General features: G+C 36.8%; 1 protein-coding gene across 1 annotated transcript in view; it reads right to left on the reverse strand.

The window, feature by feature from the left end:
• ATRNL1 (attractin like 1) overlaps window positions 1-18,234 on the reverse strand; it is a 507,795-nt gene that overhangs the window by 307,285 nt on the left and 182,276 nt on the right. Inside the window, exon 21 of the mRNA XM_057417243.1 lies at window positions 12,834-12,886. Coding sequence (XP_057273226.1) covers window positions 12,834-12,886 — 53 coding nt within the window. The remainder of the gene's footprint in view (window positions 1-12,833; window positions 12,887-18,234) is intronic.

The raw sequence follows: 18,234 nt of genomic DNA on the forward strand, positions 1-18,234 counted from the left end.
TTTGTTGAGAACAGTCCTACTCATCACATTCTTCTTCATCAGCAAAAGTCACACTGCTTTTGAAACCAAGTTCCATTTCCATTACCAAATGTTATAAATCATACTCATTTGCGACCAAAATAAATTCTGCTTTTATTATACCAAAGTTTGGGGGTTACCACCAGACCCATTTTCAGTCATGATAATTACTCTGAACTTTCAGAGCAGCTGCCTGATTCAGTCCTCTGTTGTCTGTATCTAGCAGTCATCCACTGCCTCATTTTCATTCTTACACTGAAATATGTTGGTGTCTGACATTACTTGTCCATTGTGAGAAAACAAAAAGTCATTTACTATAAACTAGCGAAACTTGCATTTTTGCTGAATGCAGTGAGTGCAGAATGAGCTTCAAAATATTTCAGCACTTACTATTTATACATCTTTTCCCATGTAAAGAAAGGGCATGTGAGAATGAATGTCACAGTAGTTCAAAGTTTTGAAAACTGAAAAATGACAAGTCATTGTCATGATTGTTTCTTTTCTGTACATTAAAAAACGTACGAGGCTAAAAAGCCCATGAAAAGACAGGGATTAGTGTCATAATCAGGAAATCTGGTAACTAATTTTACACAAAAATGTTTTCTCTTCGGAAATTTTCAGCTGCCATTTGGACAGGTCTAATAAGTTGTCAGTTTTGATCATAAGGGAGCGCCAAATACAGAAAAAGCTGCCTTGTGTTACAATTTTATTCAGCTAATATGTTACTATATGTAATTATGTCACTAATAGTACAGGCTTACTCTATGTAGACTAAAACTTTCTGAAGATGATGTCGTTCTAAGAAAGATATGCAAGGAGCTTAGGTGAGTAACCCCTGATTCTCTCTACTGACTATGGAAATATCTAGAAGGTTATTTAAGGCTGGACACATAAGTTTTAAGAAGCTTGTGGGTGAGACGCACTGAACTGTAAGTGTCATAGAAGCAAATACTTAGGTATGTCAATGTTACGATGACCAAGGAAAGACTTGTTGCTGAAATCTAAAAACTGAAGAACATGTACAATTACCTGGGTCCTTTTAAGCACAGAAACTGAAGATTACATTCCTGAAGGTTTTAAACCATGGACCACAGCCAGGTGTTATTTTTTGCATGGATAGTTCGCCACACTCTTAACTGAAAATACTGCAACAACTGACAGGGTTTCTTTTAACAGCTGCAGACGCTTTTCAAGATCTCCCTACAACCATGGTCTATAGAGTTTGGAAACCAATGAACTAGAGAATTACAACCAAAATATTAGTAAAAAAAGCAAAGAAAAGTGAGTGCATCAATTGGCAGTTATTAAAACATCAATTTTAGAGAAAAGGTCTAGATGTTTCTGATGATGGAGCATTTCAAAGCTCATGGCACAGGCATCATGACTAGTCAAAAAATATAAGTGTTATTGTTTAATAGGAAGGACTGCTCAGGAAACGAACTTTTGTCATAACTGACACTCATTGTGGTATCTTCATTCTTGTAGTATTCTTACAGTGTTAGAAAAGTGGGAGAAAAGTACAAACAGAACCAAGAAAAAAAAGCCTTACTAAAATATTATGGTAGAAATTAAAATTTATCTCTCCATGAAGTTTTCTCCATCATGATCTAGATGCATCACCAACTTTACAACTCTCATATTAATACTACAACTCTATTATGCAACAGCATTTTGCAATATACTAGCATCAACACTCCTTAACCCGTTTCCAATTATTTTTCTCTAGTAATATAACCTATGCACGCTGAAGAGATCTTCAGTCTCCTTGTTCTGACAACTGAAATTTCACATCTAAGAAACAACATTAAATTATTGACTTCATGTGTTATTGCCAAAGAGGGATGTTTCTTGTCATATAATTAATTAAAGCAGTCAAATTTTAATGTTATTTTAAATCTTGCCTTGAAACTTTCAGCTTATTTTATAATCCCTACAAATTGGGTAATATGTTTCCTTTTAAAAATAAAGAAATTGATTTTTATTGTTAACATGGATCGATGCCCATAATATGGACATGGCAAAAGTGTAAACAATATTTTTAAAATGTTTATGCTTTTATACATGTATATGCTCAAGTTTTCATAGAAATTCTGAAGATTCAGAAGTTATTCACACAATAACTTCTATGTGGATTATTAGCAGCGTTTTTATCCTGGTTCTTGAATAATTAAATGCAGGTCTCAGCCACAGAAGCAACCCCTAGCTGATTCAGCCTTACAAGGAGACAGAACATGCACTTCCTAAACTGGCTATAAATATACGAAGATCAGTAGGTGCTCCAGTAATATCTCAACATTTTCAAAATTCTCTTATTTCCTTTTTCTCATTATTTAGTTGAACTTTGCTTAAGAAACCTTGAATCTACAGTCCAAATGTCAGAACTTACCCCATGTTGCTTGACTCCGCGTGATTTGTACAAAATACACAATGTAAATTGAAGTTGAGATGTTTCAACTTTGCTGATATTCTTTGCTGTTTCTCAAACAATTTTAACATGTTAGTTTTGAGAACCAAAACCTCTAATAGCAAATAAATCCAGAACTCCTTCTGCAAAAATGCACTTCATACTAGACAGAAATGATGCATCTCATATACCTTGCTGTGCAGTCTCCTCTACTTAAAGTCATGAACTGCAACAGGCACTTGTATTGTAAAAGATATAATATGCTAAATCACCATACTTGCACAATGGACAGTAGAAATGCTTTTGCATTACAACTCTATAAAGAAGATGTAACACACACATCTTTTAATTCAAAACACCACTGGGTATATTTAAGTAAAATCTGTTGATTTAAATAATAACTTTTTCACTGGTTTTGCTCATGCTAAGAACTGAGTGCCAATTCAGCAACGACCACTGATGGCATATTAACATTCCCAACATTCACAAATGAGATCGTATATCTGTCATAATCCAGACTATGAACCCTTTAAAAGAGATATAGGAGGAAATACTTCAGCCCTCAGTACAAAGTACAGAGTGACGAACTTGAGAAAAAATAAACCCAGATTCTCTTCCCCACTTCCTACAAATTTAACTTGTAAAGCTGGCAGTTAAGCACGCAAAATAAACTGGGTAAATTAAGCAAATGGAAAGAACAGGGAAAGGAGAAATGGAGCCCAAAAGGCTGTTTTTCTCAACTCCACCACAGTCACCCACTCTTCAGAGATTTATTCTTTGCCTGAGAGAGGGAATGTTGGCCACCGCAGCAGGGTTCACTGACTGCTTTCTGAAAGTGACTTGGAAAACTCAATTTCCACCTCAAACAGCTGCCAGACATTAAAAGAAATATTCTGTTTCCCTAGCACTATTTTTTCTATAAACTAGGAACTAGGTATGGCTGTGCTTTCATTAATTCATGGCTTTTTTTTGGCCATGGAAAGAATGTACCAGTAACTGAAAGGCACAAGCAGAATAAACCTCTTCCTCTTTCATTGTTCTTTTTGTTCATTTGGTTGGTTGCTTGTTGTTTTCAGATGATTAGTTTAATACAGATTAATATAGATTCCACTACTTTGTGACAGATTTCAGGCACAAACGTTCTGACACAGCTTTTTTAGGAAGTGAATTATCATATACTATAGCAAATACTGGCAGTCTGTTTGTTCTTGGTATCTAAAAACGCTCATTGTTCCTATCACCTGTAGCTGACCTTCATGGACCGTACAATGTGGAAGGCAATCCTTACCAAAGAACATGAAGTAGGTGACATATTTGCATGATGTACATCATCTTCCCTAGATGAATTTCATTTTTCTCTTTCCACCATTTAGTCTACTGTTCATTCTAACATCTCTTTGATCACTAGAGCAGGTTGCTCCAAGCCCCATCCAACCTGGCCTTGAACACTGCCAAGGATGGGGCAGCCGCAGCTTCCCTGGGGAACCTGTGTCTCTCTACCCCTCTTTCATTAGCCATTCCTAGTGCCATGAAAGCCTTTAACACTTGAAAATCTGCTAGCCTGTGGTATCTATTTCTACTCAACAAGAGTAGAATTCTAAATTTTTTAGTTAACTGATGAAAAGATTGGAGTTAGATTTTTGCCCTTTTAAGATTTTTCTTTCCACATTTTGCATAGCTTGTCATTTTTCCAAAATTATTCTGATGGCCCTGGCATTTCCTTAAGGGGGTAACACAGTAAAGTATATTTATTTACCCATAACATAAAAAGACAAATCAAATACAGATATATTACTTCTCTACCAATATATCTTGATATTCCTTGACAGATACATTTTTCAACTTTTCCTTAATGTCTTGTTTGCTATTGTATCTATTTTGCTAATGTATACTGCTGCTTTTTGACCTCTCACAGTTTGCTCTTCTATTTCATGTCAGCATTACACTTTATATCAAGTGACTAGCAAATTACACTTTTGTGTCAATGGGTTATATTTCTAGAATGTATTTTAAAACAATATTCACAATTCAAGCTAAGAAAAGTGGCAATAAATTAGTATCAAGGACTCATAGGCTACTTTACAGTATGCTGAAATTGAGCTGAGTTAGACAGTCAGAAAGCTGAATAAAGTGACAATGTCCACATTTTACCTAATATAAGATTCGTTAAAGCTTATGTAACCTAAGATCTTGTCATCATCTTGAGAAAGAAATGATGCTCAATTTATTTAAGCTACCCTACAGAGCTTGTCATTCGAATACTCTGCAAGGGCTTTACAACACTAACTCTAAAACTGAGACTGCTATCTTGACTTTTACAAATACGTGGACTAGGATGAGGTGGTTCCGGACGCAAGACAAGTGAAGAGCGTACCTTAACAATAACTAGCCAGCTGCATTAGTTGTTCAGCCTGTAATAATGGAAAAGGCTAAACTATCCTCAAGTGCTTCATACTTGCCAGCAGAGAACAGTACCCCAGTTGACATGGAATACCTGTTTCTCCAAAAACTCCCAGTCAAAGGAATCAACACAAATTCTCTCACAAACCGTAAGCCATTTACTGGAGTCAGAGCAGGTTTTTTCCTGTTTCAACTGGTTCAAGATTTCAGAACACATTGTTCCTTGAAGTTCCACTGATCAAGAATTCTGTCTTTTCCCTGGCAAGTCAGCACAGGAAGCAATGCAAGTGTAAAACCACCACAAAGGTTTTCCCTTCACTGTCAGAAGGGAAAGTAAAGGGACACTGATGGATCCTTTACTATGCCATTTGCTTCTTGCAACTCCAGTCTTGGGGAGCTCTAAGGTCTCCTGGGTATTTGAGGAATGACAGCTTCTGTCTCTGTAGACAGGTTAGGGAAACAAACAGACACAGCACACTGCATATAAAGCAAAAGGATTCAGAAAATATTCAACCCTATGAAACCCAGCTCAACATACAGACAAAATAATTGTACATATGTAGATATTTGCATCAGTTTCCTTCACATTAAAAAACTGCTTCACATATGGGCTATAGTCTGATAAAAAGCAACGTATTTCTTCTGAATGAGTCTTCCAAGCCATCGAGTCTCTCACTCTTGCCTCATCCGGATTTTCAAAACTTAGAGTTCCATAAATAATCATAATTCATAGTGGCTTAAATTTTTATGTAATAGGTAAATTTATAGTAATTGGTATTTTACTCTAATACTACATCCTATGTTTGCAAGACAAATATAAACAATATAAAAAATAATTATACAACCTGTGGAACAGCCTCTCAGGTGATGAAGGCCTATAGGTCACACTTTCATTTGCATACATTACAAGGCATGTTTATCTATTATTTTCTTCTCCTTAGCCATTAGGAAGCTAGTTTATCCAGTGTAGTGGCATCTTGTTTTGACCTAGGAGCGGCATATCTAAATAAATAGGCACTACAAGGACTTTGTCTACTTTGGCAAAAGTTATTAAATAGCATCAGTAAGGGGATGCCAATTAGTAAAGTCAGTGATACATCAGCAAAAGCTACCAGAGAAAGCAAACAATCTTCATTTAAAAGGGGGGGGGGGGGGCGGTTAAACAAAGCAAATCCCCAATATTAAGTATGTACATACATGCAAATATTGTTCAATTCACAGCAAAGTCTGAAAATGATTGGCAGCAAAACTGTTTCTTTAGCCTGCCCAACAAAGCCGCAAAGCCAACCCAGCATTTGGCAAATGGGTACGCAGAGCCTGGGGTGAGACCATAATACTTAATTAGGAGTTTCAGATTCTTGGTGTGGTTATCGTTTTAATTCTCTGGAAGGCGACAGTTGGTTTGTTTATTTTAGACAGTTTGGTTATTTTAGCTTAGGGCAAAGACTCCATTTGTCTGTTGCTCTTTACGCGTTCTAAGTTGGTAGGTTTGTTGAGTCTAATCTTGTCTCAAACCATCCTAGAATTGTCTGATTTAAACTATAATCTGTTCCACAAGACTCTTTAAACACTAAGAAGATTTCTTTTTAAATAGAATTTATTTGTATAAGCCCATATATTGAAAAGAGAATGTGAGTCATTATTGTTACTGTATTGATAAATACCAAACACTGCTTCAGTCTGTATCAAAGTCAATCAGCGTTAGACACAATTGGTGGAACTCGTTATTTTAAGTCAAGCATGAGAGTTTTACAGCTCCAATATGTATTTAGTTTAATGTTGTCCCAGAAAACATGAATTCTACAAGTCAGTATCAATGCATCTAACTGCTGCTATACATCTCACAACTACACTAAAATAAACACCTTTTTCATAGCTAAAATTTATTGTTTATATCCTTTAAGTTTCAACATAATTTTTAAAGATCTGGAAAATCTCCACTAACAGTTTTATTAAAATTGCTACTTGCTATTTATCTTCTAAAATACTCTCCTTGGAATGTTCTTGAGTTCAATTTTTCTCTAAGCATAGCAAGTCTGCCACCTAGTGCTTTATGGGTACCTGTAGTACACATTTTATTTGATATTATGTTTTTCTTAATTTCAATATAAGATGCCATGCTCTAAGTCCCTGAATGCATATACATGACATGTATGTTGGCCTGCACACACTCAGGGTCCTCAAAACTCACACTGTATTTTCTTACTGACAGGTTGCTTTACATGTTTCAACAGCTACTAGGCAATATTTGCATTTCTTGACTGGCACGCAACCATCTTATACTGTGCTCTTCGCTGTCCGATCTGAAAGTCCACAGCAATTTGAAAAGGAAAAACCTGTAATTTATTTTATAAAAAACAAAATTAAAAACCAATACATTACGTCAGTATAAGATGAGAAATATTAGGGAAGCCAGTGTGTCTTCAGCCCTGTGCAGCATTATACAGTCTCTTATTTGGAGGGGAGCACTGTCACATTGTGGTACCCCCAGCACCGGAGATAGGCACACTTTAGAATGGGCTCTGAGCTAATAGCTGCTGAGATTAACTTCTTAAGATCCAGGAACAACTCTTTCTTAGCAGCATCCTACATGTAAGAAAAGAGCTGAGAAATTATGAGGAAAAGGAAGCATAAAACAGATTTCAAGCGTCAGGGCTGGAGCATCGCAGGAAGTGATTTATGGTAGATCCCAGTGTGCTACTCACAAACTGAGAGCATCCACAGCCAAGTTTCATCCAGATCCAGCACCCACCTGTCCCAAGGACTATTTTTTTTTGCAGAAGTTTTTTATGTCTACTTTTCCATGAAGATGAAGACCTCGGGTGCTGAAAGTTTCATTTACTGAAGTGTGCTGCCCTGCAACACCCTACTGCTGACTATTTTAAACGAGCAACCAATCTGAAGAACCAAACGGAGAAACTACTTGTTCCCTCTCTTCACTGCCGATAATAGTACCCAGGAATAATAAAAAATGCTTCTAAACATTATCTCTTAAAGGTAAAAGGGAATAAGAAACTGAAGTATTTAAATCCACATGCTTTTTTTTTCAACTATATTTTCATACCTGCTACTAGATTGGTCTTAGCTAGGAAATTTCTTAGTCGAATAGGCAACTCAAGTACTCATATGGGAATTCTAACAACTATGTAGGCAAACAATACAATTTACACTCACAGTACTGACTGGTTGTATGCTTTTGCATGTAGTGGTATTAGACTATCATTTGTACTTCTTGTTTGAAACACAGCATTGAAACCATGACACTCAATGTATGTAAAAGAAACATTTTGGAAAGACTCTTACCTTCGCAATATAGATATCTAAGAGTTTACAAAGAGAAGTATCACATCCTTTCAAAGCAAGTGGTTTTTAGCAAGCCTATAATTCACCCTCTGTATAGTAATAAACCATGACTTGTAAATTTAAACTCCCTTTTTCTCTAGAACACTGGTTTAGCTATTTCTCCATTTATGATTTAAAGCTTTGTGTCTGTATAACCCAGATCAAAATCACAGAAGTGGCATCTACCCCAGTGATTCCTTCCAATCAGTCTAAAACCATCTGTTTTGGCTGCATGTTTCTTTGCACCCAGGAGCACTGATTCCAAAAGCAATGTATTTCTAATGCTGATCTGGGAAGAACTAATCCAGCCATTTGGATGCATACTTTGCTATCTAGGTGTCACTGTTATACATCACACTGGCTGAGATATCAAAAAACAATAGCAACAACAGATACAAATGCATCTTGACAAAATGGTATATTTATGGTTTGTGTACATGCATAAGTCAGCTGCATAACCACCTCTGGCCTCCACTCAGAATTCATTTATACGGATTGAATTAGCTTCCAATCATTCACAGAAAGAATGGCTTTCTACAGAAAGGCCTTGGGATTCAGAGCCTCCCTACCAGAATTACAGAGAAAACACCCAGAAACAGACGTATATGCCACCTACAAGAATATCTACATGGACAAACAGAACTGTGGCTTTTAAATTCATGAAGCTTTCCTTTGTATTCATATCCTTCTTTTTATTATGTGTAAGAAAACTTTCATTAAATTTCCTCTGCTATTCCTAAGCAATGCACATCAAACACTTTTGAATCAAGAAATTCTTCCTCTGAGAAAGTTCCTGAGCTGCAAATTGTTGGAGGTAAAAAGAGAAACAGCACTGTTTGTTTGTCCATTTGCTATATTCTTTCCCTAGCATTCATATTCAGGCTCTACTGACAACGGGGTACTAGAATAGACAAGACTATAACACAGCTGCTCATGTATTCTTATGCATTCTACATTTTTCTAACTTTTATATCTATGAAGCTTTTTCTTATTCTCTTACTCAGAGAAGTTTGTTCTCTCTGCTTTTTCCATACAATGAATTCATGAAATAAAAATAGTTTTAATGGAATCAATGGGTGACAATTTTCACACATCCTAGATACTACACTATTGCACACACTAGTATGCATTTCCTACTCTACTTTTACTAAGTTTTGATAATTTAAAGTAGAAAAACTACTCACATCCAGTACTGTCATGCTTTCAAATGCTGTAATAGATTGAACCTGATGTTTAACAAACTGCTCCTGTTACCCCTATGACTTGATGGCTTCACTACTTTCTCTTTTGGTCTAGTATTTGTATTCAGAAGCCCCTGCAGTGTTGCGGTATGTTACTTCCTATATAAATCTCATTCTTTTTGATCATGCTAGACCTGTTTTCCCATGTTTTCATTTGTGCTGATTGACTTCTCCAATTACAACACAAGCCATGTACAGTATTAATATTCTGTTTACTCTCCTACATCGCTACAAAAAGAAACAAGGGGGAAGATAAAATGATCTGTCCTATCTCACTGGCTAACTCTGAGAGTTTACTTACTATCTTAAATTGACAGTCTATTGTTGTTAATACCAGTACCTACATCATCACCAGTCCATTCTGCTTCCTAGGCTTGAAGATGGCAGTAACAAGCAAGAGGGAGGAGAGGACTAGGCAAGAACTAGGTAAACTGGGCAGAGAGCTAAAAGAGAGGAAACCAGCTGAACTTTATAGGGAAGTGGGCATTCACAGTATCAGAAATTGCAGGAAGTTCCTCTAAGGCAACCAGCATTCTCAACTCATATCCTGCTGTTAAAGAGGAATTGATGTCATCCAATATCAGACAAAAGTTGGACATACCCTCAAGACTGGAGCACCTCCCGTATGAAGACAGGCTGAGAAAGTTGGGGCTGTTCAGCCTGGAGAAGAGAAGGCTGCGTGGAGACCTCATAGCAGCCTTCCAATGCCTGAAGGGGGCCTATAGGGATGCTGGGGAGGGACTCTTCATTAGGGACTGTAGTGATAGGACAAGGGGTAACGGGTTAAAACTTAAACAGGGGAAGTTTAGATTGGATATAAGGAGGAAATTATTTCCTGTTAGGGTGGTGAGGCACTAGAATAGGTTGCCCAGGGAGGTTGTGAATGCTCCATCCCTGGCAGTGTTCAAGACCAGGTTGGATGAGGCCTTGGGTGACATGGTTTAGTGTGAGGTGTCCCTGCCCATGGCAGGGGGGTTGGAACTTGATGATCTTAAGGTCCTTTCCAACCCTAACGATTCTATGATTCTATGACTTAACTCTAAGGTTCTGGTTAAGGAAAGCACTCCACTTTGGGGCAGTATTTCCATAAGTGAAAAAAAAAACAAAAATATAAAATTTGAACACTTAAAATGGTAATTTTGAGGATGTCTAAATTCAGGCAAATGGCTAAAAGCTTTCCTAAAGAAAATCCCAACCATAGAGCAAATTACAAGTTGTATTCCTATTTTTGTATCATTCTCTGATTTTTGATTCTGAGTCAGAGAAACAAATGTGCCTAGAATTTTTCTCATAACCTGACACTGCTCATAAGTATACGGAATGTGTTTATGATCCGCATTTTTCTCCCTCCTGAGAATAACTATTCCTGTAAAAGTAAGAAAATTCTTCACTTCGAGGAGAAGTAGCAGTAGAAGTGCCTGAAGAGAAAGTTTCTTACAGAGTACTGAAATAAACACAGAAAAATACCAACCAATGTCATATTTTCTTATAGTCCATGGGACAGCCATATTTTAAAATACATCTGTAGATAAGGAATGGGAACATCTCTTTGTGACAGATATATATTTTCATACATGATTTAGCAGGTAATGGATGGTGCTGATAAGTAATTGTCATTGAAATCTGAGGTCAGTCAGTTATCCACAAATTAGCAGTTTCCCATTATGGTGCGTCAGTCACCAAATGCAAGAAATAAAGAACTCAATTATTTTGAATTAGCACAGGCTCCTTATCACCTCCAGATAAAGTAACTCTGAAAATCATTTCTAATATCCTATTTTAAATGATTAAAAGTATTAAAAGAAGATTTATCATTCCAAGACAACAAGATCTTCAAACTATTTTGAAATCTGACAGAAGACAAATAATAATAGTGAGTGAAGGGTGAAAGGGTATCTTGAATATAGCTCAATTTGTCTCCAACATGATTTATAGAGCCAACCTGCAACATGATAGCAAAAAAATAAGTTTTTCTCAGAGGTGCCTGAGATCCACAAATCTCATTATTGTCATTTCTTTTCCACCTCTCAAATTTAATAACATTTATTTTTAAAGGACAAAATAAATATTGATACACATATCAAAAAGCATATATGGCACTCTCTTCATAGCATGAGCTTCTTGGGTACCCATTATCTAGCTTTAAATCTACAAGATTTATAAAATTCCTAGATAAAAGTTTAATTCCTCTGAATACTGAAAATTGTTTTAAAACAAGAAAAAATTCTTATGCAACAAATAACAAATTAAATTTAATTTATTGATCAACAGTACCTTTAGAACACAGTTTTAAGGAGTATTCAAGTTTAAAGAAGTCCATTGGAACCTAACCTGCCTGTGAGAACAAAAAAAAAACAACCAACCAACCCACACCATGTTTCTTTAATGCCTGGCAAGAACAGTAAATGTTTTAGGCCCAGATGTATGTCAGCATCTGTAATGTAGCATGTGTCTGGTTTGCTCTGTAAAACATACCTTGCAGATGCAAATCATTTAAGGTAGAAAAGAAATATTAGTAAAGAAACAAAACATACGTTTATTAGGTAAATGATGCCTTAAAGAGATCCTAAATCGAAGCTTCTGTGTATATTCTACAATGTAATGGTAAAAGACCAAAACTCAGAATGAATGATATAAATATATTCAGAGATATGTATTTGTGCAAATTTAAATTTCAGGCAGGGATGATGTTAGGATGCTACAGAAAAACTGATCCAATTGTCAGACATTGAGCAGGTATGTGGAAAAGTTACAAAAGGTAAAATAGTGTTCTCCAATATTCCGTATGTTTTTATGATGATTAAACTTACTATTTAGCATCGATACTGGCACAACAAAATTGGCACAGCTCACTAAGGGATTTCTGTGCATGGGTAATATGCATCCTCATCCCTTCAGGTCTTTCAATATAACTACGAAAATGTAATGCTTTAAAGTAACTTTGCCAGAGGCACCTTCTGTACAACAATAGGAACATGGAGACAAGACAGTATCATTTTATGGTACCCTGGAGAGCAGCTGTCTAGCATGTTGCTGGGAGAAAGACTGCCTAACTATTCAAAACATCCCCAGAAAGCAGCACTGCTTAGCATCTTTGCACTTCCCCACCACTAATTCTGCCTCATGAACAATGATACAAGCACTTACCCCTTTCATTCACATGTCAAGGTACAGAGAATAACCTAATGGCTTGGTCATTCCCTCTAACCTAGGCATAAGGAATCAGCTTCAAGTAGACTTTAACTTTCATGCTGGTGGATAAAGTAACAGAGAAGCCCAGTGGAGCATTTTACTTTTCAGTCCCAATATCAACATGCCCAACTTCAGAAAATCTTAAGAAAAATACTTTGGTTTTCTAAGGAAATGAAATTATCACATAATATATAAAAAGCATTTAGGTACTGAACATTAAAAATAAAAGTACTCACAGTAGCATGTTCCCCTAAGTGGATTTCCAAGATACCTATTTTCAGAGTCACAGCTGCAGGGGGAAAAAAGACAAAACCAAACATTCCCATTAAATATGGTATAGTCTTAACAAAAATGCAGCTAGAATATTTATTCCAAATAGCGAGTTTCATTACCAGTAGCACAGTTACATGAAAATAAGAAGTATTTGATAGAGTTTGGAATTAGGGTGTGCTACTTTCCAGAGACACCTCTCCTTATAAAAGAATCCCAGAGTCACTAGGCTCCTGAATAAGGCACTTACTTATTCAAGTGATGTGCTTAAAGTTGGTGCCTAATGTAGGACTTACTATAGGTGGTATGTCTCCACTAATGAACAGGCAGACAGACAGGGAGGCCAAGCACTGTATCCCTCACTATTCATGCCACTTCAATGACACCCTATTCCTTTGGCTGGTTTTGATCTGACCCTCTCCAAGACAGCAGCTGAGCATCCATCAGGGGGATCATTGACTGCAGACAGTGTCCCCAAATACATCTCCCTCTAACATGCACAGTTCTGAAACACAATGAGACCTGGCTTTGCACTCTCAGTCACCTTCCACACCTTTTCACACCATCCCTTCAGCAATGGAACATACGTTTTCCATTTCCAGCCACACAAACACCGCTCTGGTAGGCTGCAATACCTCCATATTATTTCCAACTCTTCCAAAATATCCCTAAGCACAAAATGACAGTTACACTTTCACAGCACCACAAAGAACCAAGAGGTGACCCAAAACTATCTGCTGTAGAGATCTAGTCCTAAGCTATGTAGCTGCAACTATGACAACTGGCTCCCGAGCCAGTAATTGCAGCTATATCTGTAGCACTGTAAGCACAGCAGTCTGTCAGTTACTTAGCTTCTCTAAACTTCAGACGCAATTGCTTCCTTCATCAACCATCCAGGGCACTAGGTGAGATTTAGACTGAATACAATGTACTGATGCTGCTGACAAAATGTGTGCATGTAGGAGCTGGAGATACATCTTTCTTATTGATAAGATATACAGTCATTTTCAGAGGCATGAAATACCCTATAGGATTTCAAAGTGATCAAATTGAGTCACACCAAATTTCTCTAAAAATGCCAAGTACCTTGACAGAAAATGATTATTCTGCTTTTGATTTTCTTGGCTATTCCTCAGAAGTCTCCAGCAAGATTATAATTTTCTATTAAATACACAGAATGATTCCTAAAACAAAGAGAAAGCTTATCACTGCCTATTAAATTAAATATAAATATTTTCCCAGAGGAAATCTGGCTCATTTAATAGCTTGGACTAAATCTTCATTATTTTAAGAAATTTAAATTGCAATGAGATTTTTTTTGATGTTATTTTACTTGCAATGTTTAAAATACTTTCTAATTTAGATGCCACATTTAGATTTAACTAGTTGTAGACTGTAGAATAATGTTTGTATTTCTGTTGGTTTCTTCAGTAGTTTCCAACTGATAATTCTTAACATGCTATTAAAAAATAGGCAGAGAATCTCCTTAACCCTTGCTCACTCCTGGTCTCAGGACAGCGTGAGAACTCTTCACAAGATCAACTCTAAAGAAATGCAACATTTTTTTAACAGAGATACACTTTTGCAGCAACCCCAAGAAACCAAAAAACTCTCTGTTTCAACTCTAACTGCAGCGCACACTTTGTGCTCTTGTCCACACAGACACACTGGCCCTACAGTCCTTTCTACAGAATTTAGAAGTAGGACTGATGCTCAAGTATCTCTCTTGCATGTATAAAGGAAACAAAAAAATAATCTCAAGTAATAATATTAGTCTGCTGACATGCTTTTTTCTAAACGTCACAAAACACTAAATTCTTCAAAGAACAGCTCACTACTTAAAACAGATTAGGCTTGTAAAATTAGACTTGAGTGTATGGAAGTGTCTTTAGGTTGGCAAATTTGAAAGAAGGAGCTTAAGGGAAAAGGATCGCTTTTGAATGAAGAGTTTAAAAGAAATTCCTTTTCTTGTCAGTAAGACTGTCACATAAATGAGAGAGTACATCATGTAATGAATAACAACTTGATAGATAGTACTGTAAGAGGAATATTTTTTTCCCTTTTTAATTGTTTCAAAGGCAAAGTAGAATATTAAATATAGGCAGTATTCAGAATATGCTGGGGTTTTATACACAAACACAAATATGTTTTATACAAATAACTGTGTATTCAGAGACTAAAGAAGATGGCAAGAAACTTACCCTGCTGCTTACTGAAAGGCATGATTTATGTATGAAATGGAAGAGCAATGCCCGACCACCACTGGCAACAAGCTGTGCAACCTTCCCTCAGGACAGACTAAACAAATTCTGCTGTGAACTCTTGCTGGCCACAGCATCCACCTGTGATGATTTGATACAGGGTCTAAAAGAAGCTTGCTTTGCTCCTAACACAAACCAGGCCGTTCTTTTTTTTATCTTTATTTAAATCTTTAAAATCTTTCTTTAAAAAAAAGAATGTTGTTTCCATACAGCTTCCCTTGTCCATTCAGCTGCCTCTCTAATCAGATGAAGCCATCTCCTGTGGATCAATAATTACCAGAACCTAGCGATTTCCAGCATCACATATACCTTTCTGGGTTTTTCATTTCTATTACCGGAAAAACACATGAATACATAAAATAAAAATCTCTATAAAATCTGTTTAAAGCATCACAGGTTTCACTACTTAAAAGAATGCACAAAAGAATGGTTAATACAAAAATTACTAGGTAAGGAATATTTTACAATACACAAGTATTCATAAGTATTCATTCAAATCCAAATAATTACTAATTCTCTGACAATTATAGAAGTGACCTTCAAGATTCTGGAAGAGAAAATGGCAATGCAATTTTACAGCCAGCATTTCAGTTGCTTCAGCACAATGCGTGATGAAATTATAAAATAAAAACAGTGAATTACACCACAGCACAGTATTTATATGTATTATCATATCTATTGTACTTTCTGTATTGGGAGCCTCACAGAAGTCATTGTACTCAAGGACCTAGTGATTTTGGAATGCAGATGCACTGATTGCCTTGTTTGCCTGGCTCAGGAAGCCCATTTGTGAGCATGGGTAAGGGAAGGTGTTCGACAGCCCTAAGCCAGCCTGTGCCCTGTGCTAGTGGGTGTTATCAAAGAACCTTCCAGCTTATCAGGAGAAGATACATGTTTTTGTTTCTACACAAGACAGAAGGCACCAGGGTATGGGGAGGGAGAAGGCACCTCCCCACGGACAGGATCTGTACAGCACACCAGGAGAAAATCCATGCTGGGTCCATCCAGTACTGGATGCACATGAGGTTCACAGCAACTGATGGGGCACAAGATTCACCTGACAGCTGTATTCCTCTTTTTATTCCATCTTATTAAAACAGCCAGTTTATTATGCCATTTGTTGCCAGTTGTTACTGAGATACAGAAAGAACCCTGAGCCATCTCTTTCACTTCCTCAGTGCAGAACACCTTCATAATGTATATTAGGAATAGCATGAGGTCGAGTTCTTAGTAGTTAGAGAACTACTTACCTTAATTCAAATTAAAATTGCCACTTAAAAACTTAGTTTTCAGTGAAATAAAAAGATGAAACTAATAGGATTAGGAATACATCTAAAATTATTCACATGAGAACATATGCTAGGCTCTGAATAAATTTAGCATTGTCTTTTAATCCTATCCCATTTCATTAAGCATATGTATTGCTCTGCATTAGTCACTAATTATGGTTCCAATTACAAAATTTCCTGTTCTCTGAATTGTTTCCTTATGAGCTTTACTCATTGTAGTAATTTTTACAGCTTTTCCAAAAGCCACCACACATTTGACCATATGTGAAGCATAATATATGCCTAGTATCTGCGAAATGGGAGCCACACTCCTTATTTTATGTGCCATAGGGCTATGATCATTTGCTTTAAGTGGTGATAATGAATGAGCAGTTCCACTCTGGCATGACTCCAAAGACACAACTCCCATTTACAAGGACAAATGGAGGAAGGCTCCTCCCAGGTTAGATACAAATCCTACGGTTTGTTCCAATACAAAAGTACTCAATTCATCAAGGTCCCTGACCTTCTGATGGCCTGCTATTAGCAGTTACTCCCCAACCTCTCCCTCAATTATCCTCTCAAAACTGAACCATTTTCTTTCACTTTCCTTTTCTCCACAGATTTCCTGGAAGCTAAAAATAAAAGTTATAGACAAATGCATTAAAAATCACCCACTTCTCTCATGTTTATGATGAAGTGATTGATAATTTCTGGCTTTCTCTTTAAATACCACAAATTTCTCCAAAAGTCCACACACATCTACAAGATTCACAGATTTGGGCTTATTATAATGAATGAATTAAAGGCTTTTTTGTAAGAGAGTTTACAAATAACCCTCTGTACACCTTCAAGCTTCTCACCTAAAGAAAACTGTCAGAATGTAATACCAACCTATACCTACAGCTTTATAGACTATCAAACACCATATGGAAATCTTATAACAGTTCATCTAACCTTTCATCATGAAGACAGGATTCTTTTGTAGTTCTGTTGCCACCACTGATAGGTAAACCTTTTCCTCCAATTCAGTTCCAAGCAAAGGAAAAGAGAAACAGAGAAAGAGTAATCTACGGCTGGTATTTCCTCCAGCTGAGTCTGACTTTAATGCCAAACTCCTAGGAAAGACAAAAATGTACATCAGACCACTCCAAAAGACAATATTCTTTCATTCAACTGATTCCCTGCTGAAGCAGTTGTATCCTGTTCTTGGCTCAGGCAATCTTGTCAACTATATTCAGTAAATATTTATGACCCTTACCTCACATTTTGTCCTTGCAAATGAACACAGACCACTTCCACAGAGTCTGGGGAAGAACTGTCATCATTCTGATCTACAACTTGTCATAAATGGGCCTGAGATTTTACCTAGGTTCTCAGAATTGCACCTACAAGAGGTTCCTGATAAATAAAGACTAATGGACTTAGCAGACCTTGGCCCTGACTGGTGCCTTGCCCCAGCTTTTAGAGGAGTCAGAATATCTTTTAGGACTACTGTTCAATTTCTGCTCAACCCTATTCTAGCCTTTACTTCTCCTTCTGTTCCCTTATCTCCCCTATCTAGCCAATGGTCTTGCTTCTGCTGTCCTCCATTACCAATTTCTGCATCTGATCTTGCCCCAGCTCCTAATCTTGCACAACAGGCTCCTGTGTTTGTTCTACCTGTATGATGTTACGGGGTTTTTGACTAGTGGAATACTATTTAACATAACTTGTTTACCTGGGACACCTCATAACCAAAGCTCAAACAGTTTTTGTAAAGCTAAACTTAAGGTTTCTCTAGTAACATGGTTAGGCCTGTGGCATCATAAGTGGGCTACGAAGCATTACCACATGCT

Source organism: Pezoporus wallicus, unplaced genomic scaffold (genome assembly GCF_028554395.1).
Source record: "Pezoporus wallicus isolate ANWC-B61680 ecotype Strahan unplaced genomic scaffold, APGP_CSIRO_Pwel_v1 contig_8188, whole genome shotgun sequence".
Lineage (NCBI taxonomy): Eukaryota > Metazoa > Chordata > Aves > Psittaciformes > Psittacidae > Pezoporus > Pezoporus wallicus.